Source organism: Erpetoichthys calabaricus, chromosome 7, assembly GCF_900747795.2.
Source record: "Erpetoichthys calabaricus chromosome 7, fErpCal1.3, whole genome shotgun sequence".
NCBI classification, from domain to species: domain Eukaryota; kingdom Metazoa; phylum Chordata; class Cladistia; order Polypteriformes; family Polypteridae; genus Erpetoichthys; species Erpetoichthys calabaricus.
The window spans coordinates 189895728-189909966 of NC_041400.2; the positions used below are offsets into that span (position 1 = coordinate 189895728).

Sequence of the window (14239 nt, forward strand, 5' to 3'; positions counted from 1 at the left end):
GTGGTTTTGTTTATTGTCGAGTAATATTTTACTCTCTGTTTTCGTTTACTATATTCAATTTGATTATTGGTTAAGTCCATTTGTTTCTGCATCTCTGTGTTTGAGTGGTGCGAGTCCGGCCAAGGCTGGGTGTGTTCCTGGGGTCCTCACCTTAAAAATATATAAATCTCTGTCGTTGCTGTAGTGCGAGTCTTAGCGGCCCTGTTCTCACTATAATATATTAAAATTACGCAGCATCACAAACCGAATTTGATTAGTTACGCTTGTGAATTGCTACCTAATGAAGTTCAGTATCGGAATCCGCTCATTCCAAAGCCAGCCATATAAACGGATCAGACATTAAATACAGAAAAAAAAGGGAGAGACAATGAAGTGCTACTAAGTTCAAGCAAGAAAATCTCCATACATGATCGTTTTATTTTTAATGTTGTACAATGTTTAAGCAGTTATTTTACATACTTTTATTCGTAAGATTGATGTGATTGTTAAACAACGAGTAATGTTAAATAAAAGGCTGTAAGACCCTGAATGACAGAATGCGTCAGTTACTCGGTAAAACCAACGGCATCGTGAAATGAACGCGACGGCCAGAGTTCTGCACTCGCTCTCGCCATGAAATGCAAACACCATGTTGAGTAATTCCTACATATAAAAATAAATAAAGAAAAAATGTTCTGAACGCATAAATCCGTCATAAAATTGACATTAAAGACAGAAATAAGTCCGTCACAGGATGGCAGTCGTTAATGTGTGAGTTTCGAGCCTGCCGTCCCGTTCGCCTTCCCCATTTCTGCTTTGAGCGATGCTAGTTCTTCTGTCAGCATTTTTGCTTCTTTCATCCTAAGTTGAAAGGCCTCCATTAAATAAGAGGCAAAAGGAACCTGAAAAACACAAAAGAAACAATAAATAAAATAAATATTTGGACCTTGTTTTTTTTCAAAAGCATGATTCAGGTTTAGGGATTTGCAGGTTACGATTCACACCCTTGGACTTGGGAGGTGCTGCTTTGTCCTACTTGGCCCTCTCTGGAGAGGTTCTGACTGATGAAGAGGACGGGAGGACCTCTTGTTTATTAAAGGCGACAGACGTAATCTCATTAGGTGCTCGCTGGAGCTCTGCGGCAGTCATTTGAAAGGAAAAACATTTCTTCTGTTGTTCACTTTAGACAAAGCTCTGCCACAGCTGAATGAACCTGGGAACAGTCGCAAAAACAACAAAAACTGGGCCTGAATTTCACTTGACTGAGGATGACTCCTGCACCGTCCATGAAGGACTGCCTAACGCCATCATTATGAAAGTAAAGGATTACGACAACAGCAGACTAACTTTAAAACAATGTGGATGAGAACAGAACATTCAGCCCAGCAAAGATCAAAAGTCCTGTCCACTGGACACAGAGAATCTATGGGGTATTGTCAAGAGGAAGAAAAGAGACACCAGGCCCAACAATGTAGACAAGCTGAAGGCCGCGATCAAAGCATCCTGGGCTTCCAGAACACCTCAGCGGTGCCACAGGCTGATCGCCTCCATGCCACAGTGCATTGATGCAGTAATTCATGCAAAAGGAGCCCCGACCAAGTATTGAGTGCGGACATGGACAGACTTTTCAGTAGGCCAACATTTCTATTAAAAATCTTTTTTTTTATTGGTCTTATGTAATATTCTAATTTTCAGAGATACAGTGGCGCCACGGGTTGCGAGCATAATTTGTTCCGGAAATATGCTTGTAATCCAAAGCAAACGTACAGTCATATGAAAAAGTTTGGGAACCCCTCTCGGCCTGCATAATAATTGACTCTCCTTTCAACACAAAAGATAACAGTGGTATGTCTTTCATTTCCTAGGAACATCTGAGTACTACAGTTGAAGTGCAGACTTTCAGCTTTAATTCAGTGGGGTGAACAAAACGATTGCATAAAAATGTGAGGCAACTAAAGCATTTTTTTTAACACAAGCTGAAAGTCTGCACTTCAACTGCATCTGAGTTGTTTCATTTAAAATTCACTGTGGTAATGTGCAGAACCAACATTAGAAAAAAGTTGTCTCTGTTCAAATATTTATGGACCTAACTGTAGGGAGCTATATCGCCCCCTGAAAGGAAACAAAGCCAAATCGCATTTCAAAAGCTTTTCCTGCTCCCCAAATCTGAGAAGGCTACACCATTTGGATGAAGGAGCCATGAAAGATAAAGAGGACAGAGACGCTGCCTACTGTTCATGGAGGACGAGACTAAGAGGTAAGATGACTTTGGCGTTAGTGGGGTTTCCCTCAGTTGGTAAGACTCCTGTAACGTTTTGATCACCCCTCAAAAAAGAAGAAAAAAAGGACTTTCTAACTGAATAAGAAGAGCTGCTCACACACACACAGACAGATGTGCTGCGTTTATAATTAATGGACTGCCGTAACAATGGCCGCCTATTTGTAGTCTCCTTTGCCAAATTATTCAATGCAACAAGAAAATGAATGATGGGTGAAAAAAGACCACTTACTCTATCAGCGTCCCAAGAGCCAAGAACACAGCAAAATAAAAAGAGAGACCAGGCCGCGGCCCGTACGATTAGCTGATTAGCCTTAGCTCACCAATCCCATCCGTTCATTCTGTTGGCGTCTGCAAAGGTGCCAGAATATCCACTTCATGATTTTTCAAAATGAATGATATTGGCGTCCCATTGCTTGATGCACACAGCTGCTCTTTCTGACTGGGAGCAGTTTGTCCTCAGCTGTCATTTGCCACCCAAAGCTGCCTGTTCGGTGCTGCAGACGCACACGTGAGACGAGTAAACCAGATGGAACGGCGCGCTCTAAAAAGAGCAGCTCACAGCGGGACGCCGGACGCCACATCTCGTCTTCCGCTACAGCCCTTCAGTTTACTTTTCGTGGTTCACTCGCTGATGCTGCCAATTGTTTATATGATTGTGTTTCCACACGTAACTCTTCTGTGTGCACGTCAGAAAATCTTCAGCGGGCGCCTACTTACAATTCAAAGGGTGACGGATTATAGAGACAGTGGACAATTAAGGAGGAAACACAAAGAAAGTCGGCACATGCAGAATATACAGAGCCCCCCATAACGTCTGGGACAAGGACACTTCTTGATTTCCCCCTCTGCTCCACAGCTTCAAATTAAAAAAGAAAAGTCAAACAATTCAGACATTGAGATTATGCGACTCTTCAATTCCACCCGGGGGGGTAAACGTTAACATTATACAAAGTTACTGTCTATTTTTACCTGCATTATTATTAATCTTTAATTTAATATTGTTTTTTGTATCAGTATGCTGCTGCTGGATAATGTGAATTTCCCGTTGGGATTAATAAAGTATCTAGCTATCTATCTAAAGTGCACATTAAAGGGGATTTGCCATCATTTGGGTCACACAACACTTTTTTAACATGGTTCTCTCTCCCCCCCCCCCCCCCCCCCCAATTTCAGGGCACCATAATGTTTAGGACAATTGGCATCAGAGGTGTTGGTGATTCCTCAGGTGGGTTTCATATATTATAAACTGCTCAAAAAATTAAAGGATCACTTTGAAAACACATCCGACTTCAATGGGAAGAAAAATCCTGCATGATATCTCTACTGCGATGGACTGATATGGTGATGTGTAAGGAACAAAAGGATGGAAATGAAAATGATCAACGGACAGAGAGAGGGCTGAACTCAAAGACACCCCGAAAATCAAAGAGAAAAAATGATGTTGCAGGCAGGCAGGTGAGTCCATTTGGCCGAAATGTCACTGCAGCAACTCCAAATCGTACTCAGTAGTTTGTATACCCCCCACCATGTGCTCATATGCATGCCTGACAACGTCCTAATGAGACAACGGATGGTGTCCTGGGGGTTCTCCACCCAGATCTGGACCAGGGCATCACTGAGCTCCTGGACAGTCTGAGGTGCCGGATGGACCGAAACATAATGTCCCACCCAGAGGTGTTCTATTGGGCTGAGATCAGGCAAGTGAGCGTGGGGGCAGTCAATGGGATCAATTCCTTCATCCTGTTGTCACATGAGGCCGGGCATTGTCGTGCACTAGGAGGAACTCAGGAGCCACTGCACCAGCATAGAGTCTGACAATGGGTCCAAGGATTTCTAGCCTGTAGAGGTCTGTGCGTCCCTCCATGGATATGCCTCCCCACACCATCCCCTGCTTCATTTGGGATTGACCGCCCTCAGACCTTCCCTAAAAAAACAGGACCACCAGAATTCTGTTGATTATATCACTTTCTCACTGCTTGGTTGTTTAAATCCTGTAATTTTTAAATCCCCATACCTGCTGTGAGCATTCATAGTAAAGCAGGGGTATCAGAGAAACTCTCCATCACTGCTAAATATTGCAACTTTAAAGAAGTTCAAGGAAATAAAATGAGCAAACAAGAATTGAACTGCCGGATTTAGGACTGAAAGTGCAACCCCTTTACCACTCTCACCATTTTCTGTCCTAAAGTCAATTATTGATTTTTTTTTTTTTTACATGAAAATAAACAGCAACTTGCAAGTATGTGGTGAGCATCACAACCCTCCACATACAACGCAATTGTAAGAATCCTTTCTTATGCAATGCAGGGTTATGTCGAAATTCTGTGAAATCAGTTACTTACCATTAAAAACAATATACAGGTGCTGGTCATAAAATTAGAATATCATGACAAAGTTGATTTATTTCAGTAATTCCATTCAAAAAGTGAAACTTGTATATTAGATTCATTCATTACACACAAACTGATGTATTTCAAATGTTTAGTTCTTTTAATGTTGATGATTATAACTGACAACTAATGAAAGTCCCAAATTCAGTATCTCGGAAAATTAGAATATTGTGGAAAGGTTGAATATTGAAGACACCTGGTGCCACACTCTAATCAGCTAATTAACTCAAAAGCCTTTAAATGGTCTCTCAGTCGAGTTCTGTAGGATACACAATCATGGGGAAGACTGCTGACTTGACAGTTGTCCAAAAGACGACCATTGACACCTTGCACAAGGAGGGCAAGACACAAAAGGTCATTGCTAAAGAGGCTGGCTGTTCACAGAGCTCTGTGTCCAAGCACATTAATAGAGAGGCGAAGGGAAGGACAAGATGTGGTAGAAAAAAGTGGACAAGCAATAGGGATAACCGCACCCTGGAGAAGATTGTGAAACAAAACCCATTCAAAAATGTGGGGGAGATTCACAAAGAGTGGACTGCAGCTGGAGTCAGTGCTTCAAGAACCACCAGGCACAGACGTATGCGAGACATGGGTTTCAGCTGTCGCATTCCTTGTGTCAAGCCACTCTTGAACAAGAGACAGCGTCAGAAGCGTCTCGCCTTTGGACTGCTGCTGAGTGGTCCAAAGTTATGTTCTCTGATGAAAGTAAATTTTGCATTTCCTTTGGAAATCAAGGTCCCAGAGTCTGGAGGAAGAGAGGAGAGGCACAGAATCCACGTTGCGTGAGGTCCAGTGTAAAGTTTCCACAGTCAGTGATGGTTTGGGGTGCCATGTCATCTGCTGGTGTTGGTCCATTGTGTTTTCTGAGGTCCAAGGTCAATGCAGCCGTCTACCAGAAAGTTTTAGAGCACTTCATGCTTCCTGCTGCTGACGAACTTTATGGAGATGCAGATTTCATTTTCCAACAGGACCTTGCACCTGCACACAGTGCCAAAGCTACCAGTACCTGGTTTAAGGACCATGGTATCCCTGTTCTTGATTGGTCAGCAAACTCGCCTGACCTTAACCCCATAGAAAATCTATGGGGTATTGTGAAGAGGAAGATGTAATACGCCAGACCCAACAATTCAGAAGAGCTGAAGGCCACTATCAGAGCAACATGGGCTCTCATAACACCTGAGCAGTGCCACAGACTGATCGACTCCATGCCACGCTGCATTGCTGCAGTAATTCAGGCCAAAGGAGCCCCAACTAAATAGTGAGTGCTGTACATGCTCAGACTTTTCATGTTCATACCTTTCAGTTGGCCAACATTTCTAAAAAATCCTTTTTTTGCATTGGTCTTAATTGATATTCTAATTTTCCGAGATACTGAATTTGGGACTTTCATTAGTTGTCAGTTATAATCATCAACATTAAAAGAAATAAACATTTGAAATACATCAGTCTGTGTGTAATGAATGAATCTGATATACAAGTTTCACTTTTTGAATGGAATTACTGAAATAAATCAACTTTGTCATGATATTCTAATTTTATGGCCAGCACCTGTATATATATATATATATATAAAATGTAATGAAAAGGTGGCATAATGGCCCAGTGGTAGAGCTTATCACACAATAAGGAGACTGCAGTTTGAATCCCGGGTGTTCCCTGCATGGAGTTTGCATGACAGACAGACAGAAAGGTAGATAGATAGGAAAGGCACTATATGATAGATAGATAGATAGATAGAAGTGAAAGGCACTATATGATAGATAGACAGATAGATAGATAGACATGAAAGGCGCTATATAATAGAGAGACAGACAGACAGGATTTTTCCTGCCTTGGGCCTAATACTTGCTGGGATAGGCTCCTGGGTTTGAAAAAATGGATGTATGGATGGAATAATCATAATTATTTCTATACATATCAATATTATTAATGCATTCAGTTTACATTGAGTCTTTGCTATTGATAAATGTCCTTCAGAAATATTAGGAAAGGTACAATAAAAATATGAAAACAGAAAAAACAGCACTGATAATACCTGTCTGAAACCAGTAACAAAGCAGAAGCCGCCAATTTAAATTTGAATACATGAAAACATAAAATTCTGTGTCAGACCTGTGGAGAAATATTTCAGACAAATAAATAAATAAATGCACAAATAAATAAATGTATTGTGAAATGTGACAATAAATAATGCAAATAAAAATGCAATATTATTTTACTGTAAATAATGAGATGTCATATTTGTTTTTTGTTGCTCATATCTTTATGAATGTATTTATCTATGTCTTCACTTTCTTATTTTGGAGACACCAGACACAACATGAAATACGCCTTGAAATGAAAACTGTCACTCTTACCCATCAAAGTTGAGAGGGCGGGCTCCAGGGAGTATTGACATTTGATTGGTCAGTTGTCACAGCTTTGCATACTTTTATGAACTACTGGATTGTCAAGACGAGCAGAACGCTGGCTCCGAGTTGTGACCGTGTCCATCTGTAATGTACGCCTGATATGAGTGCAGGAACAGTTGGCCACAATTACTACACAGAGCTGCCACATTAAGTCAGGAAGCCCCAAATTCAAGTGTGGTGTGTCACTTAAATAAATAAATAAATAAATAGCTAAATTACAATTGATATGCAATGTGCCTGAATATGTTTTGAGAATACTTCAACTTTACTAGCATACAACCTTCTGTCCACTTTCACTTTTGTTTCTTTTTTAAACACTAATGACCATTTTCACTCTGATACACTTTTCTGGATATATTCAGTCACACACGTGTGCTTCAGGGATTGTCAATTTGTAATTTCACCCCAAGCCAAGGGTTGCCGCTGTCTCATAATGCTTCTCCTCTCCTTCCCTCTGCAAAGCCAGAGACCAACAAATCGCCAGCTCCCAACATCACTTTTGGGTTCTGGGGTTCCTGGACCTGACCCTTCTGCCTCGCTGACTTCATAACCGGCACTGCCGCCATCTTTCTCCAGTCTGATCAGAGACTTGCATCTGGAAAGACGTTTCTTGCATGACACGTATGGTTTTGACACCATAAAATACGAGGTTTGCCTGAGGGTGTCCCAGAAAGCAAATGGTCCCTAGAAATCCACACAGTGCTCTGCTCAATTGTCTAAAACACAGGAAAACCTGCGTACATGAAGAATCTGGGCCAGTTTTAAATATGTGCTGCCGCTGATACCTGATCCTCTACCCAGTTGTTCCAAACACATCTTGCTGAACCTCACAGAATGGAGATAGGCGGATGTTGGTGACATGCAATTCCAGTCTCAAGCATTCCCAGATATTCTGAGCCCGGTCCCGGTGTGAGTACAGCAGCTTGCCGAAGTAGGACGGGGAGAGGGCTGGAAGTGATGGCTCAGGACAGAAAGCACTTTACTAAACATTACTTAATGAAGGACAAAGGCAAAGTAGGGTTTGTTTGGATGACTAATAATATTATTAAACTAAATTTGCCAATTTTCATGTAGTTCTGTTATTTAAACAAAAAATGGGGGCAATTGTTAGGGCCTGGGAACGTGTAAAATGTTTTCTATTTAAATGAATTGTGATGAAAGTGTTAAGTGTTTCGTGTTAACAAAATTAATTTTACCAAGGGGGTTAAGAAATTGATTCTTAAACTGACTGGCTTTAAGCCTGAGTGTGACTCGGGTGTGAAATTCTATGTCATTATATTTCAGTCAGACGCGAGGTGACGTGTAACGATCCTCTTTACAGTGTTAGGCCCGAATAACTCTTGGGACTGAATTATGCTGCCATCTAGTGGACAAAACAACATCATGCTGAAAAAAAATGCGGAATATTTCTATGTGTTTTACCATGAATATTCATGAGTGGGGCGGTGCCTTTAACCAAAACACGCAATGGTGTCTGGAAATGAGAAGCTGTACAGTTAGTTTTAGAACAAACTGGAACTGAACGATCAAGCGACAGTGACAACAATGTGAATTGGTTATCAGAATCCTTATGGCTATGTACGACTGAACCGCCATGATAATGTCTGATGAATTGGGTCTCATAAAGGATCATGGTGGTGCAAGTAGGGCTGTGGCAAAAAGGCAAAATGACTGTGATCAAGAGGAAAGACGTTAGGCCGCTAAGCACTGTTCACAATGCAGCAACTGTCAGTGTTTGTATCGGGGGACATGTGCAAGTGTCTAAGCCGCTAAGTGCGCATCGCCCGCACAGATCAGGTGCTGTCATTCTACTCCCTCAAATTTCTGAAAACAGATTTTCAACTTTGTCATTACAGGTTATTGAGAGAAGCTGATGGACAAAAATGAATCCATCTCAAATGAAATCTACACAGTAAAGTGTGCATCAAGTGTAGGTGACCCAAGTACTTTTTGAATTCTCCACGCCATCCCATAGTTAAAAATATCCCAAGTTGATTTATAGGCCAGTCAGGTCAGGTCAGGTTGGAGACCCTGTACTGGTACAGCATGTTGCTGCACCCATCACATGACGAAACAGCTCAGGATCCCAGCTGGCAGACACGTGGTCCAGTCCTCCCCTCCGGAAATGACCGTCTATTTGCCGCAGCCAGGTGTTACATGGGCGTCCCCTTGGCCTGCAGTAATACGTTTTTTATATTTGCAGATGAAAACGCTCACTCGAGGTCACAGAGGGAGCTGGATATCTTAAATGAATCAGCTGCATTGGGGTTTAAAGCCCCAAAACCACAACAATAAGGCCACACGGTTTACAACAAATGAAATGGGTTCATGTGGGCAAACCGAGGCTGCTGTCTTATTAGGGGTACAAAACATTTTATCAAAACACAAGAGGCTATTAAGGGCCTTGATGAGACACTGAAATTGCTTTACTCATTTGATGGAAATTGGTATATTGATCTTTATTGGTAAAACTACGAAAACGTGCCATCTTCAGTGAATCATGCTTGGCATAATTGCATAACTTCAGCAACCCAAGCGGAGAAAAGGCCCAAATATGAGACGGAAAAATAAACGACTGATTTGTGCACACGGCGGTGCCATGAGATCGGTATAATTGCATTCTACATCATCAAAAATGCAGCGACGTAAAAATCTGACATGGAGGTAAGATTGCCATGATATTGACCACTTCATGGATTACTGATCATGCTAATGATGCAATCTGCAACACTGACGTGACTGTCATTCATCTTCAATGAGCAAATCGATGACAAAGGGGCTACAATTGTCTTCAGGGTATTCATCTGCAAGCAGGCTGCAGGGCTCCAGCAAATCACACCTAGGAGACGTTAACTCAAGTTTGCTAGTCCAAGCAAAAACATTGTGGAAGATCAGTTTTTATTTTATTTATAGTCGGGTCACGTCTCCTCTGATTTATTTTTGATCTACATACGGTATACAGATGACGTGACTAAAGAAATAAACAGCAAGGCAAAAAAAAAAAAAAAAAGAATGTCACACTTTTACGATGGCCATTTCACCGTGACAGCTGTTATGAACCTCTCCACGAGGTGTTGGGACGACTTTGTGACGAGTCGATCAGATCATTTAGATGAACTCAATTGACTCCGCTTGTTACTCAAATGCAGTAATCAGAATCAATTAATGTGTACTAGGAACACAGAATATAAACATAAAAATATAAAATATGATGCAGCTTACAAGGGCAACACAAAATATAAAGATATAAATATCTACTCTGTAATAAAACACTTAGATCTGTGAGTCCAGTCCCACAGAGTAATCTGATTGGTTAGTTTGGCACTGGTGATGCAACGAATGAGGAAGTGCGAGTGAGAGACACAGGAGGAGGAGTAGTAATGGCACACGCTGAGAGAGTTGCCATCAAAAAGAGAAAATATAAAAACCGGATAGGAGCTGAGAAAGGCACCTCAAAAATAATGAAGACGTTAATCTGCATCCAGCCCTGCAAGCAGGTCCTCCAACTTGCAGGGAAAACTGTTCCAGTGTGGTGCTGAGGTGTGAACCGTTGCACGGCTGCCCTCAGATCGCAATCCAGGAGGTTCGTCGTGTGGTGGGTGCAGCAACGTGCAATAATCAGTGCATGCTCCCAACCTCTCTCTGTCTCTGGGAAACGGGCTTTACGGGAACGCACTTGGTGACGAGATGTTCACAGGGCAAGAGGTAGCACATATTTATAAAGTCTTTGATGGGTACCATGGCTAGTAAGATTATAAAATTCCTGGTAGTCTAGTGTGCGCTTATACATGAGATACAGAGGAGAAGCTTAAACCCCAATTAGTCTGAATAACCGCACATGGAAAAAAAAAACACGTTGGTTGAGCTTTCACTGCACGAAGGCGATGGGTGTCTAAGTTGTGCGTCCCCCTGGCTGTTTTGAGCTTCTGCTAATCAAGTATACATGATTACACCTGAAATGCACAATACAGGATGGGTTGCATTATAATGGCAGGTTTTGTCTTGAAATAACAGCATAGTAGGCACAATCACCTTGGCTGTGCTTTCAGATATCAGCCGTTATTCACTCAAAATTTTTTCCAACAACGGAACTAAACTTTTTCAGAACTACAAAGACTGTGACAGCATTTGATGGGATCGCGAGAAACTACTTCTAATTCTAGAATATGAAAATCCAATATTGTATACCAATTATCTGTTTCATTAGTACAATTGTAGGTGGTGTACAAAAAACCTTTGTGTCTTGTCTAATTGCGTATCACAGAGATTAACAATAGAAACAAAACTGACGAGTCTTGAGACCTTTTTGCTGAGAAACTTACAAAACTGTCAAAATTATTAACATGTCGGTTTTATCACAATTATCTTCATACCTGCAAAAGATGTGTAAGAAATGCTGTATTTTGTGAGTATATATTTCACTTTTAATATCACTTATCTTTCTCGTATACGAAGTATTGTAATCATCTGAAGATTTGATGTTGAGATTTTGATGAATCTCAACGTTTTAGACCTCTTGTACCAGTTTCTCACACACATCGAATTTTGTTGGTTTAATTTAAAACCAGCTTCATATTTTCTTCTGATTGAACGCTCCATCGTAGCTAAGGGATGCTCTTATGATAAAGGTGTATGAGGGTGTGAGATACAAAAAAACACAAATCAGTGCAAACGTCACTTTGGAATAGTTTGGGTATTACCGTGTGGTCACGTATGCACAATAGAGAGAGAAAGAGAGAGAGAGAGGTTAGGAGCACACGCTGATACAGCGCATTGCCGCACCCAAAAAGGAAAAAAGGCTGTGTGCTCCGTGGTTACTCTCTCAGGTGGGCGTTAGCATATCATAATCTCTTGGACCAATAACGTGAGTTTTCTACATTCGACGTATACGACCGACATTATAAAATACCAGAAATTATACGATAAAATCAAGCCCCAACTTATACTTGGGAGAACTTAAACGCGAGTATATACGGTAGAGGGAAAGTATTGAAATCCTCCAAAAATTCCATTTCGAGATTTTGATGAATCTCAACGTTTTAGACCTCCCTGAATCCAAAAATATAATTTTTGGATCTGTGTGTCTGTTTGTGTGTGTGATAACTTTCACTTAGGTCAACCAAATTTTGCATACAAGTATTAAATACAAAACGTAGATTTCTTTCAAATTTTGGGCTATATCCGCTAACCAGAAGTGGAACTTTTTTATACATGCAGCTACAATTTTTTCAATTTTACTTTTATAATAATTGTTCAATATATTATTAATTTGATTTGATTTGTTGTTGATGGTTCTTCAATGTACATAATATAAAAATAATCATTGACTTGCGGTTTACTCCTCAAATATCCTTCCCCATATCTGAGTATACGAGAAAGTCAAGGGGAGACCACTACTGATTATTATTATTTTTTTCTGAAAATGTTTTTAATAATAATGATGGCTGGTATTTGTTGACATATGATAAAGGAAAAGGATTCATGATTCGTGATATATGTGATGCTTTTTGCAGCCACATAGCAGATAATGTCAAACAAACACGCTAGGCATTTTATGTCAACATTTAACAAAGATATCGGCCTTCTACCCCTTAAATGTTTGACCTTAAAGTTAGTAAAAGCCTTGGGGCTAAGCACGCTCTTATTAGAGACATCTTGTAATGTTGATATGGATGCTGTGATGGATAGCCGGCGGTTCAGTCCGGCCTGGGACGTCCCTGAAAGAAAAGAATGGAGGAAGGCAGCAATTTCAGGGCACTGCATCCCCCGGAATGCTAGGTAGCAGCTCCCCTGGATGGCAATGGTTCCCCGGATTCTCTCAGGGCATCCTGGGACACAGAGTTCATTTCCTCAGCCCTGTTGGGTGCCGTGTGTGCCGCCAGGGGGAGCTCACAAAGAACCTGGGGACTCCTACTGTTCGTATAACCCGGAAGTACTTCGGAGTCACGAGGACGGAAGCCCGCAGTACTTCTGGGATACTTGAGGATGGATGATGTGGCTTTTAACACGGGAGGAACACTTTCGGGTCATGGACTATTTAAAGGACTGCTGAAGACCCAGCAAGGAGAGCCGGAGTTGGGAGGTTGGGTGACGAAGCTGCTGGGAGTGGAGGATTATTGTGATTATTGTATAATTATTAGAGAATTGTGGCGAGTGTGGTGCTTTGTGCACTGTATATGAAGAAAAATATTAAAATTCTTCTTGGTGCTTTTTACAAGTGTGTCTTGGACATCTGTCTGGTGGGTTTCATGGGGCAACAGCGACCCCTAGTGTCCACAGGGTGCATATTGTACAATGAAAAATTCTCAGTTTTGAGTAAAATCCCTGTACTTTTTTACAAAATGATCTTTTAAAATCCCAATGAATTGGTTATTCTAAGTAATAATCGTCCATCTAATAAATTAACAAAATAGTGGTTAGTAAATTGTAGCCCTAGTTCACACTTCTTTTAGCATACGAGTGCACATAAATAAAAAGTGCCTGAAAATTGCATTTACTATGAAAGTTGACATAAACTTTTTAAAAACTGGAAAGACAACAGTAAGAAAAATATATATTTGTAGCCTGGTGTTTGTTTCTCTTGATTGAGGTTATCAAAGCTCTGACTTGTGTGATGCTGGCATTTTTATACAACACAACACGAGCTTCGGTGGGTTTGCCCCGCTTCCTGTCAATATAAAATCAAATATAAAAATGGCCCCCCTTGTGCCTCCCCTTTTTTTTTTTGGAGATGTGCCTCTGGGGCCAGTCTGGACTTGAGTTAAAACAGAGCCAGCTGGGGCGTGCTGCGGAGATCCAGTGGTACGTTTGGACTGACGCTCTTTGATCTGCTTCACTGATATGAAGTCTTGTTTTTTTTTTTTCTTTTCTCTTAAATTTTGCTTGGCAAAGTTTTGTTTTTTTATAGTCTTCAATACTGGCAAGGGCTTCTGACTTTGTTTTCAACTTGAAACACCACCTAGCATTACACGACAACTTCTTTCAGCAGAAACCACAAGAGTCGCAATTACCAGTCCAACTGAAGAGTCCAAAAAAAAAAAAGGATTTTTCTTTAGCCATTTCATGTAAAACGAAATACATTTCTTCTATGCATAGACAAACAATGAAAATTGACTTTATTTTTCCAATAATAATTACTAGAAATTGGCGGCAATTCTCTTCCAAGCCTGAAGCCATGT

At 40.9% G+C, this 14239-nt stretch overlaps 1 protein-coding gene across 1 annotated transcript in view; it reads right to left on the reverse strand.

Annotated features, from left to right (window-relative positions):
- Positions 1-397: 397 nt before the first annotated feature.
- The window catches only part of cntln (centlein, centrosomal protein), a 515615-nt gene continuing 501773 nt past the window's right edge, over positions 398-14239 (reverse strand). The window contains exon 27 of the mRNA XM_028805853.2: positions 398-881. Within this exon, the coding sequence (XP_028661686.1) occupies positions 744-881 (138 nt within the window). The 3' untranslated portion in view covers positions 398-743. The remainder of the gene's footprint in view (positions 882-14239) is intronic.